Source organism: Dipodomys merriami, unplaced genomic scaffold (assembly GCF_024711535.1).
Source record: "Dipodomys merriami isolate MVZ:Mamm:240054 unplaced genomic scaffold, mDipMer1.0.p SCAF_90, whole genome shotgun sequence".
Lineage (NCBI taxonomy): Eukaryota > Metazoa > Chordata > Mammalia > Rodentia > Heteromyidae > Dipodomys > Dipodomys merriami.
The window spans coordinates 1,325,807-1,347,873 of record NW_027206513.1 but is presented as its reverse complement, the minus strand read 5'-3'; the positions used below and the strand labels follow the sequence as shown (position 1 = coordinate 1,347,873).

The 22,067-nt window shown below is 40.9% G+C and overlaps 1 protein-coding gene across 2 annotated transcripts in view; it reads left to right on the top strand.

Moving 5' to 3' along the window:
- The first annotated feature begins 20,795 nt into the window (after positions 1-20,795).
- The window catches only part of LOC138821168 (mitotic checkpoint serine/threonine-protein kinase BUB1-like), a 47,525-nt gene continuing 46,253 nt past the window's right edge, over positions 20,796-22,067 (top strand). The window contains exon 1 of one of the 2 annotated variants that reach the window (XM_070013251.1): positions 20,796-20,856. Coding sequence is in view for 1 of the 2 variants with exons in the window: in XM_070013250.1 (XP_069869351.1) it covers positions 20,831-20,856 (26 nt within the window). In the remaining variant the exon portion in view is untranslated. The remainder of the gene's footprint in view (positions 20,857-22,067) is intronic. The other variant, XM_070013250.1, reaches the window with a different exon arrangement.

Here is a 22,067-nt window from a genome sequence, read left to right as displayed (position 1 = left end):
TGCAAGCCCCTGGCCTCTAACTTTATCCTGTGCTTCTCCAAGCCACAGCTTCCTGCGCGATGTGGGCCTCTCCTCTCCTTCCCGCAGAGCACTTTCTCCTGATCTCCATTCCTTCCTCCTGTCCCCTCCCTCCCTGGTGCGTGCCCTGCCCCAACCCTACTTCCCTGCTTCCCCAACCTGATCCACACGTGGCCAAGAGCAGTGTAGGCAATCAGCGCTCCTCAGTGTTCTCTAGCCCTTCCAAGGACTATTCCTTAACTTACAAAATTGTCCTTCCAGATTTGTGAAGTGTAAGATCCTCAGAAGGAATGCAGGTTAGGTGGATCAGGCACTGGAGTGTACATGCTCTGCACTGCGCCTTTCTGTCAACCGCATGCCAGTTACTTTGCCTGTCTACCTACTCCCCAATTGGCTATGGCTTGACTCCAAACCCAACTGCACCCTAGCTCACATCCCCACCATTTTCAAACTGAACATTATGCAAAGGTGATCTGTAGTCAGCTCAATCCAAAGTAGCTAGGAGCTATAGGCAGAACTCTGTAATCACCTTGAACCTTCCCAAAACCTTTTCTGTTGCTATGGTCAGTGGGAAGTGAGTTATAACCTAACTGGAAAAATGTTCCTTTCTTTCTTTTAATTGTCATGCGCTTTATTAGGTCTTCTTTTTTTTTAAGTTTTACTTATTTATTTATTTTTTGGTGCCAGTACTACTGGGGCTTGAACTCAAAGCCTAATTCTCTTGCTTTTTTTTCTACTCAAAGCTGGTGCTCTACCTCTTAAGCCACACCTCTGCTTCTGGCTTTTTGGTGTTTAGTTTAGAAAAGGAACTTAAACAGACTTTCCTGACCAGGCTGGCTTTGAATCACCATCCTCAGATCTCAGCCTCCTGAGTAGCTAGGATTACAGATGTGAGTCACCAGTACCTAGTTTCGTTCTCCTTTTAAATCCACAAGAAATTGTGAGCTGTTCCCTTCCTTCCTAAGACTAGTTTGATGAGATGATGCTGTGGATGTGGTCTGTCATCATTAGATTAGGCAGCTCTGTGAGTTCCCCTTGGCTTCTATAACAAAATACTATAAACTGACTGCCTTAATATGACACAGTATTTTCTTTTACAATTCTATAAGTTAAAAATCCACAATGGGTCTGGGAGCAAGAAGTGAGGTATGTGGGAGCTCAGGTGGGTCTGGGGGAGAGAGGGAGTGGCCAGCTGTAAGTCGGGAGTGGTAGGTTGGGTAGAGCTGAGGACCAAAGGTAGGCATGATGCTTACATGCATAATATTACAGAAATTCTGGAATAGAAGAAGTCCAAAAGCTAAATCAATGGCACAGATTATTTCTCTTTCCTTTCCAACATGAATTATTTATTCTCTGTGGTCTTTATTTTTGTCTCTCCCCAGTCGTAAATTGGATACTGCCATTCTACATACCACCTTATATCAAGCAGAGGGAAGAATGTCTTTCTAGATCATCAGACAGGATAAGATTGTCACAAAAAAATCTCCACATGCACTCAATAGTCATAAATAGCTCCCAAATCTTAGAACTTATAAAGGCAAAAGTTTATTCCTAATTTATGATACCTGGAGATTCTTTGTATGCCCTCTCATACCAGGTCCCACGTATAAGACCAGAACTGCCATCATTGCATAGCCACACAGCTGGCTTTTCTAATCATGAAAGGACATAGGTAATTTCCATACACAATCCACTTCTGAGCATGTCCATGCTCAGAAGACCAATATGACAAACAGTCTGTGAACATCACTAATGACTACTTAATCTGCCCTTCTGCTTATCCTCTCACTTCTATAGGCAAAATACACCCTCCTTTCCTCAAAGAGGCAACCATACACCATCACAGCATCAAGTTTAAGGTTCCCGGAACAATGGAACAATGGTCTCTGCATCAAGGTAGGATGTGGTTCCTCCTGACACAGAAACCTATAAACTGAACTGAAAAACAGTTTATAGGTTTCTAATTTAATTTTCAGTATATCTAGTGTGAGTGAAACAGACAAACAAAAAAATAGCTACAACTCACTGATTTTTTTGGAGGGTTCTCTTTGCCTAGCCTGTGGTATAAAATATTGGAAGAGGTTTTTCTTTGGTGTTGTTGTTTTTAATGTACTATGTGATTTTTTTGTTTCTTTTGTATGTTCTTCCCCCTATAGTATATCCCCTGTTGTCACTGTATTTGATTTTGGTACGGTGCATCTTGTGTATATATATTTATCTAATTTGGGGAGGGGAAGGGGAATAACAAAATGCTGAAACAAGGACACAGGATGACCCATTACAACAATGATACTCACAAGACACTATGTTGGAAATGAACTTTACAACAGCGGGGGGCGGGGGGAAGGACAATAGGAGAAAAACAAAGGAGGGGTAACAATGTTCGACAAGAAATGTGCTCATTACCTTATTCATGTAACAGTAACCCCTCTGTATAGCATCTTTACAATAAAATAAAATTTAAAAAATATTGGAAGGATGTTGTTGATGAAAAGAAAAACCAAAATATGTGCACTGACCTAGGGTCTAGGAGTATGCTGTTGACAAAAATTGGCTCATGTTATGAAGTGGCAGACATCTGACTGATGCCATACAAAATGGGCTTCAAAAAGACACTGGAAATGAGAAGCACTTAATGATGGCTGCCATTGGCTATGTTAACAAGGCATTAAAAGCAAGAGATGAGCTTAGGAAAAACATGAAGATTTTGCAAGCAGGGTTGGAAGAGAATAGAGAGTTTGGGTATTTTTAATGTTGGGAGAAGCAATTCCTTCCCAACATCTATTTGTAAAAGATAAATCTGGGAGCTGGGCCCTGGTGGCTCATGCCTGTAATCCTAGCTACTCATAAGGCTGAGATCTGGAGAATCACAATTGAAAGCCAGCCCAGAAAGACAGTTCATAGGACTTCATCTCCAAATTAACCAGCAAAAGATGTGGTTCAAGTGTTAGAATGCCAGGTAAGCAAGCAAACCAAGCAAGCACAAAGCCCTGAGGTCAAACCACAGTACTATCAAAACAAAGGGGGGGGGGGGGAATACCAACAGTTTTTTTTTTTTTAATGAACAACAAAGGCCAACTAAAACTAAAGACCCTCAAACTCTATATCCTTGTCCAGTTGCAAGGATTAAATTAAAATTCTAATTTGAGCCTTGTGACAAGTAGATTTTATTTTATTTTTTCATTTCTTGCTTCATGAGAAACAGCATTTTTAAAGTAGTGTGACCAGCATACAATTACAAATCTTACAGGACATTGAAAAAAATCACAGGGCAGAGAATGAATGGGATGGTAAACTACTGAAATTCCAGCAGAGTAGGAAATGTATGTTTCCCAAAGCTGGATTATTGATTGAGGCAGTTCACTCATCATGTTAATTACAGAAATAAAATGAAAACATTTTACTTGAAACCAGCACTTCCTCATACTTGTTTTGGTGGTTAGTTGCAATTAGCTTCACAAATTTTAATGGCACCATTAATCAATACTGGTATATAATGTTTAGTTATTCAGAAAGTTAAAGTCAGAAACAAATTTGAATTTACTGTACATCTATGATAATTTGCTATTTATGAAACAATATGTATTTGCAAAGGAATTTTTAGGATTTAAATTTTAAAGTTTACTATGATGTAGATGGTAATTCAGGGGAAAACAAAATCAACAATTGAATTGCAAAGGCATTCATGCACTGGATGGATGGACAGAGCCATGGACAGAGATTTCATCCATTAAATTTTAGAAATGCCCATTTCTCAGCCAATCATCTCCTCACTCTAGGACCTAATGATCCAAGCAACTACTAAATTAAGATTACAAGAACATGGGACAAATCCTCCACTTGCCATAGGAAACCATGTAATGGCCACATGGTCTGGTGGGCAAGGGACACCCACTCTACCACCCCATCCAGGTACCTCTGGAGAATTGGCTTTGACAACCACATTTCTTGCCTCCTGAAATCCTCCTCTACCCCTTACACCTAATGACTTCACACTTACAGGCCACATATTAGGTCCAGAATCCCATCCTCTACAGAACCTTGAGGGACCTCTATGCTGCCTGATACAGAAATATCCAAAAAAGTATTGTTCTTGGTTTTCCTTCAAAGCCATACATAGGATAGGAGAGGTTAAAGGAATCAGGGTAGATGTAATAGCTTCATTTGGGCTAGGCTCAGAAATACTTCCCTGGTGAAATGCCAGAGGAAGACCTGGAGAGAAAGATTGGAGTAAGAATCAAGGAAATGAAGGAAGCCAGTGGTCAAAGGCCTCTAAAAAGAGTAGGCTGGCCCATAGTGGACAAGGGATGCTGTCTGGGTTTAACCCCAGGTCTACCCTGTAGTCTAGGTATTCCGTATGAGAAAGAGGCCTTAAAACTGCTGCTGGCTTTATTAGGAGCTGTGCGTAGGCTCTCAGCAGGGGTTTTAGCAGCATTCCCACACATGGGGGTTGTTGGAACTTGACGTGGCTGCATACATCTGGAGGACAGGCCTCCTTTAGATTGTTTTCATAGATAAATACCAAGCAGTGTTCACTGACTTGCCCAAGGCACTTGGCTATTAGTGGCTGAATACCTTGTCCATGGTTCCTACCCTGAGTCAGACCTATATCATTCCAGACAAGACTGTCTTGGCCAACATCACAAATGCTACTTTTCTGGAGGCCTTGTGACAAAACTATTACAATCTAGGTTTCTGGTTTCTGTGGTGAGACACAAACTCTTCTCAGAAGCATTTCAGTGGTTTTGTAGCAACCATAGAACCATAAAATGTTAAGCTGAGGCTTGTCTTACCAGCCTCTTCTTTCCTACTGAAGACTTGCAGGCTATGGCTTCTGCTGGAGGAGTCTAATAACTGCATTGAGGTTTAAGGCCAGAAAAGTGGAAAAACTAATTTGTAGTGGCCTCTTTGCTTAAGAGGAACTTCTAGTGTGAGTACTTTGGGAATCTCAGTAAAGGTGCATAACTCAGATGCACCTGGCCCTTACCTCACCTGCCCACAAGTTCTTCCTTATGTCTCCTTTAGCTTTGCAAGATTTCCTCCATAGATCATGAAGACTTCAACTGTTCCCCAACAGAAAACAACAATGATGTGTGCGTGTGTGTGTGTACACGCACACACATATGCACGGACAAACACATGCCAGTATTTAGGCTTACACTCAGGGCCTAGACACTTTCCCGAGGCTTTTTTTGCTCCAGGGTAGCACTTGACTACTTGAGCCACAACTCTACTTTCAGCCTTTTGATGGTTAATTGAAGGTAAGAGTTTCATAAACTTTCCTTCCTATACTAGTTGTGAAGCATGATCTTCAGATCCCTTCATAGTAGCTAAGATTACAGGTATAGCCGGAACATTGATTTCTGAGTCCACAGACAACCTGGGGTAAGACAAAAAGCTGTTATGTGGAGAAAAGACAGAAAGCATAGCTTGTTTTATGTTATCACTTTGGGACCAGAGCTCATGAACAAAGTTTGCAATGGGAAAACTCTTGTTTATTGTCCTTTCTTACTTCAAGTGTTAGACAAGTGTCTGAGAGGGAGAGTGGCCATCCTCAAACAGCCCCTACACTATCTTCAAGAATGCCTTCCCCGCTGGATGGCCACAGCTTCATTACAGACATCCTTGATGTGCCAGTCTCCTTTTCTACCCAGAATACAAGTTTTTTCATATATAGGCTCTCATAGACTTACACTAGTCTTTACCAGTTCACTAGGCCCACAAGGCCCATGCTGGAAACATGTTTCACACTCCACAAAGCCTCTGGAAGACTGGCTAACCTCAGAAGTCCCAGGCTGGCTCCCGGTACTCCCATCGAGAAATAATCAGGCTATAAACTATGATGAAGCTGTCCCCAGATCCCCAGATCAAAACCAATTCTTTCTGAGGCCTTTCTTTCCTATTTCCCACCTCCAAGAGATAAATTTCTGATCAGAGAAAAGATTTACCATGTAACATCCACGGACCAGGACCTGTGTCTTGCTGAGGACTATCCCTGAATGTTGCCAGGCATGAACCTACAAAGTGAAGTGCTATAAAAAAACAAAGGAAGAATAGTTTGTAAAGTTTGTTTAGTTTTGTAGAAGAAAGAGGTGTGTGTGTGTGTGTGTGTGTGTGTGTGTGTGTGTGTGTGTGTGTGTGTGTGTGTGTAAGCACGTGTGTGTACACATTTACTAACATCTTCAAAAAGACACAAAATAAATCAGAAGCTATCCATAATTGGTGCCTACAGAAGGGAAGGAGAGATTGGTTGAGGTTAAACCTCTCTACATTGGCTTTTTTTTTTTTTTTTAAATTGTATTTTATTTTATTTGAGAACATACTGTACAAAGGGGCTACAATTACATGGGCAGGATAATGGATACATTTCTTACCAAGCATTGCAGCCTCCTCCTTTGTTTACCCTTCACTTCCCTTCCCCGCCTCCCCCCTCCCCCCACCAAATTTTACCCCCCTCCCCCCACCCAATTATACCCCCCTCCCCCCCCCACACCGGCATTGTAAAGCTGGTTTTGACATGACATTTTGTACTTCTCATTGTTGCAATAGGTCCACCTGAATCCTTAAACGACTTGTTTGTCCCCATCTACTCCACATGTTATACTGACATCAAATATAGTGAAAACGGGGGTTACACTGTGGGGGAGGGACATACAAAGCAACAAAGAAATAATCTTATAAATGCATTAGAAATACATGCATGAAAGAAACGAAAACATTAAAATACATATTTACATTGGCTTTTTTTTACAATCCTTTTTTACAATTTTGACTTTGAACTAGGTAAATTTCTTATATAAACTTATAAAACAGGAAACAAAACAACTCCTAAAAAATCAAAGTTAAAAATATGTACCCAACTGTATTATAAACTAGTGGAGTAGCCACTGGACAGAAAGTTATTTATTACAGCCTTTGAACCTGCAACTCCTATTCAATGCTATAAATAAAAGGCTATTTCATGTAGCCCAGTAAAGAACTACAGAGCAATTTCATTCTGTAGTCAACAGTCTTATTAGCAGTAATATTGTATTATTTCAAATTTATTCTGTGCATGCTGTAATATAATATATATGAGAAATAAGACTACTAGAATAAAAAGCAAATACAAAAATCAAAAACATTAAGACAAAATTGTTAGCTTAAATCCATATCTTGAGCTTAAATTAGAAACAGTATGACTATGACTATTATTAGATTTTCCCTGCCTTGGTCAGTCCTTTTTCTATTCATTAAAAAGATGGAGAAATGCCAAGTATTGGTGGCTCATGCCTGTAATCCTAACTATTCAGGAGGCTGAGATCTGAGAGGATGAGGTTCAAAGCCAGCCCAGGCAGAAAGGCCGTGAGACTCTTATCTCCAAGAAACCACTCAGAAAACCAAAGTGGTGCTGTGGCTCAAGTGGTAAAGTGCTCACCTTGAGCTGAAGATCTGAGGGACAGCGCCCAGACCCAGAGTTCAAGCCCCATGACCAACCAAAAAAAAAAAAAAAGATGGCGAAGCAACACCTAACAAGTAGTAGTGAGTACCTAGCAGCCAGGTTCTAATCTTTCAGACACTTTCCACTAATGGAACCCGAGCTTCTTGGCTGAAAGTAGGACGGAGATGCCCAAGGACCTCAGGCATCTTTACAGTACAAACAAGGATGTTCTCATTCCCTTAATAAAGCTGCATTTCTATTGTGGGAAAAAAAAAGGATATCATCCTAGAGAGCTGAGGTTATTCAAAAGCACATAGGAGACTTCCATGGGCCAAAAAACATAACCTCTGCAATAATTTATGGCTATAATAAGTTTGAAAAATGAATTATAATGTCACACAAACAAATATCACACAAAATTGAAATGAGGGCACAAAAGTGGTTAGCTCAGGGAAACATGAGACATGAGACTACAGTCACCTAGGTCATTCTGACCTCACAGGGCAGTTTTCTTCAAACTCTCTGATACCACAAAGATGATACATAACCTCAAAACAACAAAAACTATGGAAAACAACATATTTGATAAAGGAATATGCTTGATTATAAAACTTTGGCACATAAATGTGAAAGAATGGTAGACTAGAAAACTTCAGTCTGGCAGACCCTAATGAGATGATAAAAGTCATGGTGGTCAGCAAAGACCACTAACAACATTCAGCAAAAGGACTTGATAGGGGGAGAATGAATTGACGACACTTGTCCTTACTATCTATTCTTTTTTTTCCTTTTCTTTTCTTTTTTGGTTCTCGGGTGTATGGCTTGAACAGAGCTTGGACCCTATTCCTGAGCTTTTCTTCTCAAGGCTAGCACTCCACCTTCCAGTTCCACTTTTAGTTTTCTGGTGGTTAATTAGAGATAAAAGTCTCACAGACTTTCCTACCCATGCTGGCTTTGAACTGCTATCCTCAGATTGCAGCCTCCTGAATAGCTAGGATTACAGGTATGAGCCAACAGCATCCAGCTTACTACCCATTCTTAGTGAAATGAAGAGAGGCAGTAGATACCTGGCTCCTGATATGATTTTAAAGAAAAAGACACACAGCTCCACCTGTTCTTCTGAGGAAACAAAATGAACATGAATTTTATCAAGCCTCTAGTTTAGGCCACTAGTGTATTGGAAATACAAGGGAATAACATGTTAAGAGACCTCAAAAAGATGAAATGAACCAAAATCTCAAAATGAAGAAAACTATTTAGAACAAATGGCCAAGTATTTTCAAAAACCATAAAAGAGATAGATGCAAACTGGGTACTAGTGGCTCACATGTCTAACCTTAACCACTCAGGAGGCTGAAAATTGAGATTTGCAGTTCAAAGCCAGTCTGGGCAGGAAAGGCCATCAGATTCTTATTTCCAATTATACATATATTAAAAATTCTTGGGGCCGAGTGCCATTCTCTAGCAAACAAGGCTCAGAGACAGCACCCAGGCCTGGAGTTCAAGCTTAAGGACCAGCACACACACACACACACACACACACACACACACACTCATTCACTCACAAAGAAAAGGTATGTGTAAAAAAGGGAGTAAGAACTTTTATGGTGAAAACAAAAAGTGCAACGACTCAAAAGATACATTAAACCAATATGTGGACCTGTTTGAGTTATATACAAAACATCTTTTACCAATTCTGAAATAACTGAGAAATGATGCACATGATGAGCCAGATACTAGGAGATACTAAAGAATTGTTGTGAAACTTTTGTATATATTAATGCCCGCTATGTGTCCTTTTTCCTTCAGTTCTTTCTGTTAGAGATGCATGCATATATTTCAGATGACATAATAGGATGTCTGGGATTTGCTTTAAAATGCCTCATTTGGAAAACCTGAAATAATAATAATAAGATTAATGTTGATAACTTTGAAATGAGTAATGATAGAATATGTGTTAATTATATTGACCTCTATACTTTGATATAGTATCAAAATACCTGAGTGTTTCTATAAAGATTATATTTATTTATGTACTTGTTCATTTATGTTTTTTTTAATTTTATTTTATTTTATTTGAGAACATACTGTACAGAGGGGCTACAATTACATGGGCAGGATAATACATACATTTCTTACCAAGCATTGCAGCCTCCTCCTTTGTTTACCCTTCACTTCCCTTCCCAGCCTCCCCCCTCCCCCCACCCAATTATACCCCCCTCCCCCCCCCACACCGACATTGTAAAGCTGGTTTTGACATGACATTTTGTACTTCTCATTTTTTTAAAAGTCATGACTCAGATTATTATATCCCAATTTTCTTCATCAGAATTCTCCATCAGCATCTGCTTTTTAACAAGTATTCCCAAGTGTTTTCTGTTTGTTTGGTTGTTTTGTGCATCTGTGGTTGAAATCAATATTTTAAAGCAGATATAAGCATTGGTCCAAATATAGCCAAAAACTGTTTTGTGCCAGTCTTGGGGCTTGAACTCATGGCCTGGGTGCTCTAACACTTGAGAAAATAAACTCCATTTCTAGTGTTTTTCCTGGTTAATTAGGAATAACAGTCTCACCAACTTTCCTGCCCAGATTGACTTTGAACAATGATCCTCAGATCTCAGCCTTCTGACTAGCTAGATTACAGGTGTGAGCCATGAGCCCAATCCCTACTTCTTATTTTTTATAAAGTTTTATAGTACCCAAACATGCTAATTGATTTGCATACTGTCTATGGAAGTTTTGTGCTATAATTGTGGAATTGAGTACTTGGAACAAAGACCAGAAAAAAACTAAAATAATTAGCATCTAAACTTTTAAAAATGATCAATTCTTGGCTTAAAGGATACTTTCTCTTCTCCCACCTCTCTATTTTCATGTCCAAGTTCCATTTCTAGAATATATTAAGTAGTATTTGGAGTAGAAGCCAGTTTGAGTTTTAATATATTTTCCCTTGATCTTCATTTGGGGGCACTGAAATCTGAAAGTTAAGTAGAATTTAAGCAAGCAAAGTGGGCTGGAGCTCCACAGTAACCATAGCTGCTTGTAGCCTAAGCATAACTTGGTTCCTGAAGCCACTGACCCACCAACAATTGTTTCAACAGCTTGCACTAGTTTTTTTTTCTCTCATTCTGGAGATTAAACTCAGGGCTTTGGGCTCTCTCAGTTAGTTTGCTTGTTCGATTACTTCTGTCCAGTCCGACTTTTTGATAATTATTTGGAGGAGGAGTCTCACAGACTTCCCTGCCCAGGCTGGCTTTCAACCTCCATCCTCTAGATCTCATGCTCCCAAGTAGTTAGGATTACAGATGTGAGCCACCTGCATCTGACTTGCACCAGTCTTTTTCTAATAGAAACCTCTGCAAGCTCTAAATGACCCTACAGTCATTTCCACCCAGATCAGTAGGAAAGCACTTGCTCTGGTAGTCCAACCCAAAACCTGAAAGTGGTGTAAACACAGTCAATCGTCTGCATGAAGGACTGCCATGATTGGGGCAGACACCCTTGCCATACCCCCTTTCTGGCTATATAAACAGGTTGTTTGGCTCATTTCATGAGTCAGCCAGGAGGTACCCTGGCCTTCTCCCCTGTGATCTTTTCTTGCCTTTTTGTTTTTCACTATTAGTTGAGCAGCTGAACTGGCAATCTAAAAAAGGAAAAGAGGTGGCAGCAGTGGCAGATAGCAGCCATGGTAGTGCCAGTGACAGCAGAGCTGGCAGCAGCAGCAGCCACCATGGTAGAGGCAGAGTCAGCAGAAGCCACGTATGGTAGCCAAGGCATTAGAAGTGGCAGTAGAGACAGTGGTGGCAGTGGTAAGAGACTGCAGATTCAGAAGCATCAATGGAGGCAGCTGCCATCCCAACAGTGGCAATGTAACAGCCAGCAGTGGTAACAGTGAAAGGGTAAAAGCAGTAGGGATCAGATATGTCAGAGACAATAAGGGACAGCAAAATTAGAGAGAAAGCAGAAGAGGGTGAAGAGCTGAGGCTGAAGAAAGTCAGAAGGCTATAAAGAATCAGAGACAAAAGAAGCTGCAGGTCCTGGTTGCTTCAAGAATTCCAGAGAGGTGCAGCACTAGCTGCCTTTATTAAGGACTTAAGGATCTCTAAATCCAAGGCTCAAGAGCTGTCAGACTTAGGGAAAGGGATGAAGGTTCTCAACACCATTGACTAGAACAAACTTTGTAATACCAGTGGACTCTACCTCTAATGCTACTGCTATCTCCACGCAGAGACAAAAGCCATCAAAACAACCAGAAGAGTTCCTCCTCACCTACCCAAGATCCCTGTCCTAGCAGTGCAAAAGGATCCCAATGTTCATCACAGTGATAAAAAGGTGACTAACATAAGGGAACATTTCTTAACTAATTCCATCAAACTGATATTTTACTGATACCAAAACCAGAAAAAGACATCATAAAACTAAAACCCAAAATCCAGTAGTCCCTATAAATATAGAGACAAAAATATTCACTCAACAAAATACCAGCAAACTAAATCCAGCAACATTTTACAAGGATATACACCATGACCAAGTAAGATTTGTCCCAAGAGTACAAGAGTTGTGAGAGCCAGTATATGAAAACCAATTAATGTTAATACATCATTTTAACAGAATGCAGAATAAAACACATGAACATTTCAATTGATACAGAAAAAGAATTTGACAAAATCCATTACGCTTTTACAAATATAAAACAAAATAAATACTAGCAAGCTGAGCTTTCTCAATGTGATAAAGGACATTCATAAAATACAGCTAAAATCACTAGATGTTGGTGGCTTATATCTGTAATCCTAGCTACTCAGGAAGCTGAAATCTGAACATCACAGTTCAAAACTGTCTGGACAGGAAAGTCTGTGAGGCTCTTATCTCCAATCAACCATCAAAAAGCCAGAAGTAGTGTTGTGGCTCAAGTGGTAGAGCACTAGCCTTGAGCAGGAAAAGCTCAAAGACAGAGCCCAGGCCCTGAGTTCAAGCCGCAGGACTAGCACTAAAACAAATAAACATACAAACAAACAAAAATCCCAGCTAGCTTCATATTTAATGATCAGAGACGAAAAGACTTCTCACTAAAATTGGAACAAGACAAGGATGTCTGTGTCATTACAATATTTCTCTCTTATGTAGAAGTTAGATCTAAATTATAAATGTTTACATAAACAATTACAGGGTACATACATATACACACAAGCATCTTTTTTTTAATTTTTTTATTGTAAAGATACTATACAGAGGGTTACAGTTACATGAGTGAGGTAATGAGTACACTTCCTCTTGAACATTGTTACCCCCTCCATTGTTTTCCCCCTACCATCCCCTCCCTCCCTCCCTTCCCCGAGGTTCTTTTTTTTTTTTTTATTGTGATTAAGTGATTACATAATTTCCAGAAATTCACAGTATTGTGGAATAATGATGCTCATTTAAAGTCACAAGTTCATTCTAACTTTCCTGGAGCAAATTGTCTATCACAGTCTGTAATATATAATGGTGCTCACATGTTATATACCATATATGTGATCAGCAGCATGGGGATATTTGGTAGTGGTTCAACCAGATGAGTGGGAGTTCTTTGTTTCTTAAGTCCTGTTAGTTTTGTCATATCACCTAACATTTTGGATTTAGCATCCACTTATCAGGGAGAACATGTACTGTTTGTCTCTTCGTTCTTGGCTTACCTCGCTCAACATGATTCCTTCTAGCTCCATCCATTTCCCTGCAAATGCCATTATTTACACACAAGCATCTTAACTAAAGTATAGTGGATGCAGAGGAGGACTCCAATGATATAATTCCTTTGAACAACTATCTTACAATTTAACAAAATGAATACCAGGAGGCTGAAACTTGTGGTGTCAAGGGGAGAGGTAGACAAATAGAGGAAGGGTAAGGAATACAGTCATAATATTCAATAAATATATGTGAAAATTCTAGGAAAATAGAGGGGATGGGTGGGGTTGGAAGAGATGGGAGAGAATTATGAAGGAAGTAACATTGATCAAGGTATATTGTGTTCATAAATTGACATGTTGAATTGAAACCCCTTTGTACAATTACTTGAAGATAATTTTAAATTATTTAAATAATTTTAAATTATCTAACCTCATGTTTCATGATGAAAGTCTGAAAGATTCCCCACTAAAATTAAGAATAAGAAAAGAATGTCTACTCTCACTATTCATATTAAGCACAGTATAAGTTCCCATATGAACTTATACTCAAATCATTTAGGGAAGAAAAAGAAATGCATGATATTCAACTTGGAATGGAAGAAGTAATGCTATCACTATTTGTGGATGACATGATTATATATGTAGAAAACATTAAAGAATCAACCACAAAAATATTAATAAATACTAAATTCAGCAAAGGTTGCAAGATACAAGATCAATATTTAAAATTCACTTGTATTTCTATATGCTAGCAATAACCAATTCCATTTTCAGCATCATAAAAATAACAAATTTATGGGACTGGGATGGTGGCTCAGTGGTAGAGCGCTTGCCTTGCATGCCTGAGGCCCTGGATTCAATTCCTCAGCACCACATAAGCAGAAAAGGCCAGAAGTGGCACTGTGGCTCAAGTGGTAGAGCGCTAGCCTTGAGCTGAATTGCTGAGGGACAGCACCAAAGCCCAAGAGTTCAGGCCCCATGACCAACCAAAAAAAAAAGACACAGGAAAGATGCCATATAGAAATATCAAATATCAAATGCAGATCAAAGGAGTCCAATTTTGAATTTGGCTTCACTCTAATACAAGTGGGTCCAATTCAGGTAAGGAAGGAGGACAACTCATTTTGAGACAGAAATACAGGGGAACTGCATGCTGCGATCATTCAGAGCACATTAAAAGTATTAGTTTCTGTATGTCTTCTGTGCATCTTCATTTTTATTCAAATGGGATATTTATTTTCTAGGATATTGAATATTTTATATCATTAAAGAATAGTCACTTTTTGCCTTTTAAAATATAGATTCTGCATATCAAAGAGAAAATATGTAATTTTTATCCTTTTGTATCAGACTTATTTCACTTAACATGATGATCTCTAGTTCCATCATTTTCTTGCAGATAACATAATTCTTTTATATGGCTGAATAAAGAAAGCATTGTGCATATGTGTGAGAGAGAGACAGATACAGTGAGACAGAGACAGAGAGTCACATTTTTTTATCTATTCATTCACTGATGGACACCTAGGCTGATTTCATGAAATAAACGTGGGTGTTCAAGTATCTCTATTGTATGCTGGCTTTGTTCCTTTGGGCATACACTCAAATGACTCAGATATGGTGTAACAGGATCATACGGTAGTTCTTTTGTTAATTTTTTGAAGAACCTCCACAATGACTTTCATAATGGCTATACTAGTTTACATTCCCACCAATAGTGTAAAGGTTATTCTCCCCCTAGCACGCAATCTCATATTACCTTTTTCAATGCACCACTGAGCTATGACTCACTCTGCTAATGCTATCTCTTAAGAGGGCTCTTCTTGACTTGCTTCCCAAAATGCTTTTGCTTCCATTTAAGTAATGTACATTTCTAGTTCTTGGTTCTATGACCTGTCATGCACAATTAAAATTTTCCCCTTTTTCTATAGTCTGGGCTTCTTGGACTGGAATTGTGTCTTCTAGTTCTATCTAAACCACATATTTCCTGAAATGAGTAAAGATACACATTTGGGGCATCAATGGGTCCACACATTGGTATAGGAAGGCAGAGGATATTCTCTTCCTGGGCCACTGTCCTGGTTTAGGAATAGCCACCTGAACTTGGAAAAAGGGAAACAATGAAGAGAGGCAAAGTGTAATAGGGGTTGAACTACAGAAGGATTCCACTGTGACAGATTTTTCCTGACGTATACAGGCTGCTTTACAAACATAAACACAGATGTGCATAAAGGAAACAGAGTAGATAAGTTCAACATCAAGACCCCAGTTCTTTCTGAAAAAATGGTGATAGTTCCTCCTAAACTCTTCCTTAGCTTCACTACATTCTCTGCTGCCAAGGTTCTACCTGGATATTCTCTTGTTTGTTTTAGGACCTTTTTTGCAGCACTTTTCTTCACTACACCACACTTCTTGGTGCTTGAGCTTGAACTCAGGTCTCCTACTTTCACTCAGCTTTTTCCACTTAAAACTGGTTCTCTACTGGCTTTGAATCAAGATCCTTAGATCTCAGCCTCCTAAGTAACTAGGATTGTAGGAAGGAGCCACCGATACCTGGCCCTTCCTGCTTCTCTCTCTTCTTTTTTTCCTTTGGGTCCGGTTGTAGGCCTGAACTCTGGGCCTGGATGCTGTCCCTCAGCTCTTCAGTTCAAGACTAGTGCTCTAACATTTGAGTAACAGTGCTACTTCCGGCTTTTTTCTTTTTGCTTATGTGGTGCTGAGGAATCGAATCGAGGGCCTCAGGCATGCAAGGCAAGAGCTCTACCACTGAGCCACCTTCCCAGCCCTTTGCTTCCCTTTAATAATGCATTTAGTAAAAAGTTAATAACTAATGATATTTTTGACTCTCCTTCCTTTTTTTGTACTTCCCCTTTTACCCACCTGTATCATCTCTCAAATAACTGATAAATAACTGATGTTAAAAGCATGAATCTTTCACCTTCATATTCCAATATAGGGATTATATTTTCACCTTGGCTTTTCATCTGGAATCTAAGTGCAGACATTATGAGTCACTCTAATAGACCAGGCTCAACTTTTCTAATGGTATAATGCATCTCCCAGTAAGACTGCTTCACAACTTAAACTGTTTTTTCTTAAACAAATGTTGGTTTCATTATAGGCCACTGCACAGCAGAGCCAACATCTTACTGCTCCTGTTAGCCCAATGAGCTCCCTTCCCATAGCTTAGTATATTCCTTCCCCTCTCCACAGCTTATCATGTTCCCTTCCTAGGCAACAGTAGGCCCATGTAGTAAAGGCAGTAAATAATCAGCCTCCAACCACCCCCGTTACCTTGGGATGCACTTCTCTGAGGCAGCTACCACCATAGAAGGCAAGAAGAGCCCCTTAGTGTGTCCTTCAGGTCTGGGCAGCTGCAGGGCCCCTTATCTACTACTTGCCAGCAGCCATAAATCCTAGTCTGCCATGATGAAGGCCTTGGCCCTCACGTCCACACCACAGTCTCTGTCTCCTAGCCCCTTCTAGCCCCTCCTAAACCACCCAAGTTCCATAGGTCACCTCAGACAATAGCCGGTGCTTCTTCTCACTTCTCCCTTGTGAGAAGGGGTCTTGCTGGCCCCTTTCCTGGCAATAAACATTTCTTTGTTCTCTGTACCTGGATGTCTGCATGGTTTTCTGGCAGTCTAAAATACTCAAGCAGCTCCCCTACCCAGAACTGTGCTTCATTCGTTGGATTCTGTTCCTCGAATAGAAGAGCTAGGTCTGGTCTTGTTTTCTGTTCATGGATATTGTCAAACACTTTCTAAAGTAGCTATAGCAATTGTCAACGACACCAGAAATATTTGAGAGATGACTATTCTCCTCATAAGAGACTATAACCCTAGTTTTATATTGTTCAAGACGATTGGAACAAATAAATATGGATTAAGCAAAAATGGCTAGTTGATTAAGATTTCACAGAACACCCTAAAGAGTATCAGAATAATTGGTAGTCCCCTAAATCATTCATCAGTTTTCTCCATTTTTTGTAACTATTCTAATTGTAAATCTTCAATCTTCTATGATGTTTTGTGCACAATGTGCAAGTCATGCATCTACTACTGCTACTTTAAATGGTTGAATATTTCCCAGGGAAAAGTGTACCTACACTTATTTGCTTATCTCACATCAGCAAACATAGAGAAAAGCAACAGTGTCCTCTTCTAAATCTTGTACAATCTTAGACATCATGTGACACACCAAGACTGATCAAGAATTGAGTCACAAATTGTATAATGCTAAAGAATAAAGCCAGAGACATTTTTTTAAGATAAGCAGACTTCTTTTTTCAGATCAAGAAAATGTCACACTAGAGTTTAGGTCACTTGCTACCTCTTAGAAAAGTCAAGGTTATTCTTTCTGATGGAGGCATAGAATTCCATTGTGTATACATACCACATTTTCTTGATCCATTCATCTGCTGAGGGACATCTGGGTTGGTTCCATATCTTAGCTATGGTAAATAATGCTGCAATAAACATTGTTGTGCTGGTAGCTTTAGTGTGGTCTTGTTTGTAAACATTTGGGTAAATGCCCAAAAGTGGGACTGCTGGGTCATAGGGGAGATCTATGTGAAGTCTTTTGAGGAACCTCCATACTCCATCAGAAAGAATGACATTGCCCCATTTGTTAGGAAATGGAAAAACTTGGAAAAAATTATATTAAGTGAAGTAAGCCAGGCCCAAAGAAACATAGGTCCCATGGTTTCCCTTATTTGCAATATCTCGTATATGTATGAGTCAAGCAGAAAAGGACAGATAATGTGAGGTCAGGAAAATGAACCCTTAGATATGTATTTTAATGTTTTTTTCTTTCATGCATGTGTTTCTAACGCATTTATAAGATTATCTCTTTGTTGCTTTGTATGTCCCTCCCCCACAGTATAACCCCTGCTTTCACTATATTTGATGTCAGTATAACTTGTGGAGGAGATGGGGAAAAACCAGTTGTTTAAGGATAGAGGGGGACCTGTTGCAACAATGAGAAGTACAAGTTGTCATGTCCAAAACGAGCTTTACAACGTCGGTGCGGGGGGGGGGGGGGGGGAGGGAAGGGGGAGAAGGAGAAGGATTGGGATTGGGGGGGAGGGGGGAGGCTGGGAAGGGATGTGAAGGGTAAACCAAAGGAGGAGTGTGCAATGTTTGGTAAGAAATGTACGCATTATCCTGCCCATGTAATTGTAACCCCTCTGTACAGTATGTTCACAAATAAAATTAAATTAAATTAAAAAAAAAAGAAAAGTCAAGGTTGAAGTTGATTACCCTATAATGGCCTAGTTTAGTTCTTCTAGTACATTTAGAAAATACAGTGTTGGAATGGCAGGTCACTGAAAGCCTATATACAAGTAAAAATACTTATTTACCCTTATAATAAGTGACATATTTATTAGAGTCATTTTCATTATATACAAATTGACTACTGAAGTTAGCTTAGAAGGTAGTTTGGCAGAAAGAGAGAATTCTAGGCATCTGGTTCTGCATCTAACACACTGAGGGCATTTCCTAGGCATAGCTGATCAGCTGACCTCACGCAGATCACACCAAATTTCCCCTTACCCTCTGGCAAACGAAGCAACAACAATGACAGAAATGAAAGGGAGGAAAGGGCTACTGAAGTGACACTTATTACCTAATGGGCTCAGAAGTTCTGTGGAACTGCTGTACTCTCAACCCAGGCCTGAGAAAAAAGGCAAAAGAAAACAATGGTTAGAATAGATTAAAGTTCAAATGTGGCCAATGGCACAAGTCTCCAAGCAGTGAGATTTTATAAAACAGAGCAACCCATTTGCCTGCCCCTAGTGTCTTCTGTTTATACTGATCTCTGTACATTGCCAGTGTTTCAGGGGTTTCAGAATTTCTTCATCAAAATGTCAGGCTATCTAGAGGGTCTCCATTCATTCCTGTTATATAAAGATAATAAAATATTTCTGTGGAGGGTGGTGGTGGGAGAATCATTCTAGCCTTAGGAAACAGCACATGAAACTTCTTTTCAAAAAGCTCCTGAAAAACATAGTTATCATATTTAAACGAGTGTCTATGATAAAACCGCTGCTTCTTAAAGACAAATGCAAGGATGTAACTGGGTTTAAATCCAATAGCATGTAGTTCTGGACAAATGCAATGCCAAGATTTCCTAATTCATTCTTGATTGAAACATTTTAATTCTGGTGACAGTAGAACCTAGCACTTCTCTAAAGATCCCAGAATGATCACTGTCTGCATAAGGCTCACAAATCAGATACTTGTGTGGATCCAAACTGATCACTATTATGGGTGCCAGTGGCTTACAATTGTAATTCTAGCTACTCAGGGGGCTGAGATCTTAGTGTCTCTGGGGCAAAGCCAGCCCAGGCAACAAAAGTCCATGAATTCTGACCTCCAATTAACCAGCAAAAAGTTGGAAGTGGGGTGTGGCTCAAGTGGTTGAGGGACAGCACTCAGGCCCTGAGTTCAAGCCTCAGGAACAGTGTGCACGAACACAGGTGCGCATGCACTCATGCACGCTCGCACGCGCACACACAAACACACACACACAATGATCAACATGCTAGAGAAATTCTGGACTCTGAGAGCATGAGGATTTAATAAGGTATTTAACAATTTTAGAGGTCTAGGAGCCACATCATCAGGACCTCTTTCAAAAGGGAAAGTAGTCACAAAGAGCTCTTTTTTTTACTTGCATTCTCCAGAGGTCCTTAGGACAACCTTGAGAGCTAGAATGAGAAGTTATTAAAATCCAAGGAGCAGAGACTACTTGATTGAAGTTGAATTCCTTTTCAACTCACTGTTAGGACACGTAAATACACTACACATTTCTTCTTTAGATATTCAGGTCCCTAATTAAAGGACTTATAATTCCTGAGTTTGGTCTCCAGAGTGTGTCGTCCTACAAAGTATGTTGAACTTTCACATATTCCATTACCTGCCCAAACTCATCACTCCAAGACACTCTCTCTCTCTCTCTCTCTCTCTCTCTCTCTCTCTCTCTCTCTCTCTCTCTCTCTCTCTCTCTCTCTCTCTCTCTCTCTCTCTCTCTCTCTCTCTCTCTCTCTCTCTTCCATGACATCAAGTCCCTAAGTCTGTAAGAGTCCCAGCCCCTTTCCTTTACAGGGAAGCCCCTGCCCCGGTTGTCTTCGAACGACAAACCTTGGCCCTCAGCCTCCTGAGAGCTAGTTGTCCTGACTGAGCCACCCTCTCCCTGGCCTATCTTCCTAAAGGATACTCCAGCATCTCCCCTGGCTTGACAGACTGGACCCTCTGGATTCTTTTACATCTCTCTGTGAACCAGACACAGCGACTGCAAACGGCAGGCAGAGGACGCCGCTCTGAGGATCAAAGGCCGTCTCCAGATATCTTCCCAGGACAAAATGTTAATCCTGGGATTGTGCAAATCCATTGCACTTTGGAGAGTTTTTTTATCCTTACGCCCGAACCAAGGTTCGCGCCCCCTGGCGGCGCGGACACCCGCACTTCCACACCTTACCTCAGAGGTCGTTCGGTTTACTTTCTATCCTAGCCAAGCGCAAGTGGGAGGACCATCCAGGAGAGGGAAGGCGGGACCTGGTCTCCCGGCAACGGCCCCAGCGATTGGCCAGCCCGTCTGCAGTGTGTCCAATAGCCAGGCGTCTCGCCAACGTTCGGCGCAGAGTCTGCGGCTGCGCGGGAGATTCGAATAGTCTTCACGCAGCAGCTGGGCCTGCTGCCGTCCCCGCGTCCTCCTCGCCATGGACAACCAGGAAAATGTATTTCAGTAAGTCCTTCTGGAGGGGTGGGAGGGATGCGAGGGCGTCGCCCTCCGCCGCAGGCCCAGCGTCCCACAGGTTGTGTGCTGGGCTCAGCTCCCAGCGTCCCCTGGCCTTCCCCACCTCCTTCACCCCCCGGCTTTGGGTTTGTAGCAGCCCGGCCCACCGCTCCCTAGCCCGGGCCGCTTCCGGAGCCATTCGTGTGGTGGGTGCCGCTCCTGAGGACACCCCACCGTCGCCGGCCTACCTGGCTGCCCCGTGACCGTGTGGGGACGGGACGAGGTGTGAGGCCGAGAGCTCTTATCGCTCGTCTGTGAGGACCCAGGTCTGGACAGACGCCTCGGTGGCAGGAAAGCGCCGCCCCGGTGCGATTTCGGCATAACGAAAACTATAAAAGTAAATCAAAAATGCTGACCCCATCGGAGCGAGAATTCACCCCGCTCTCACACCCATCGAGGGTGTGAGAGAAAAAAAGGTTTGCTTATTGTCGGATCATTCCTGCCATTTTCCTCACCTTTTGTTTTTGTTCTTGGTTTTGGTTTTGGTTTTTTGTCAGTCGTGGGGCTTGAACTCCTTGCCTGGGCGCTGTCCCTCAGCTCTTCAGCTCAAGGCTAGCGCTCCACCACTGAGCCACCTTCCCAGCCCTTCATCACCATTTTTAAAAGTTCCAGGTTTGTTTTATAGCTTAGGTGACTGACCCAGCCTGTGATTTAAAAGCATGCAAAATGGTTTAATCATGTGTGGTAGGAAGTAAAACGTGCGCGCGCGCGTGTGTTTGTGTGTATTTGTGTGTGTGTGTGTGTGTGTGTGTGTGTGTGTGTGTGTGTGTTTTAAACATCTCTTGGGGATCTGAGAACTAATATAGTCAAAATAAACATTTGTTTAAGTCTTTTACGTTGTCTTCAATCAGTCCAACAAGGAAGGCATTCTCTTTTGGGAGTCCACCCCTCATTTAAAGGGAGTCCAACTCTGGTTTAGAAGGGCAATCTGCCAGATCTATTTTGATTTTCTTTTTTAAAGCTAATTTGTTCTAATGAACTGACTGTGTAGTTTTAGCTGGTTTTAGCTATTTTCCTAGGATGTGGTTGATGTTGAGAGCATGAACTGTTTATCTTCAGCAAACATGTATCACCCATTTTTGGGAGAAAGGTTCTGACCTTATAGGGATTTATCCCGATGTAAGGAGGCATGAGAGATTCAAATTTAGAAATAGGTTTAG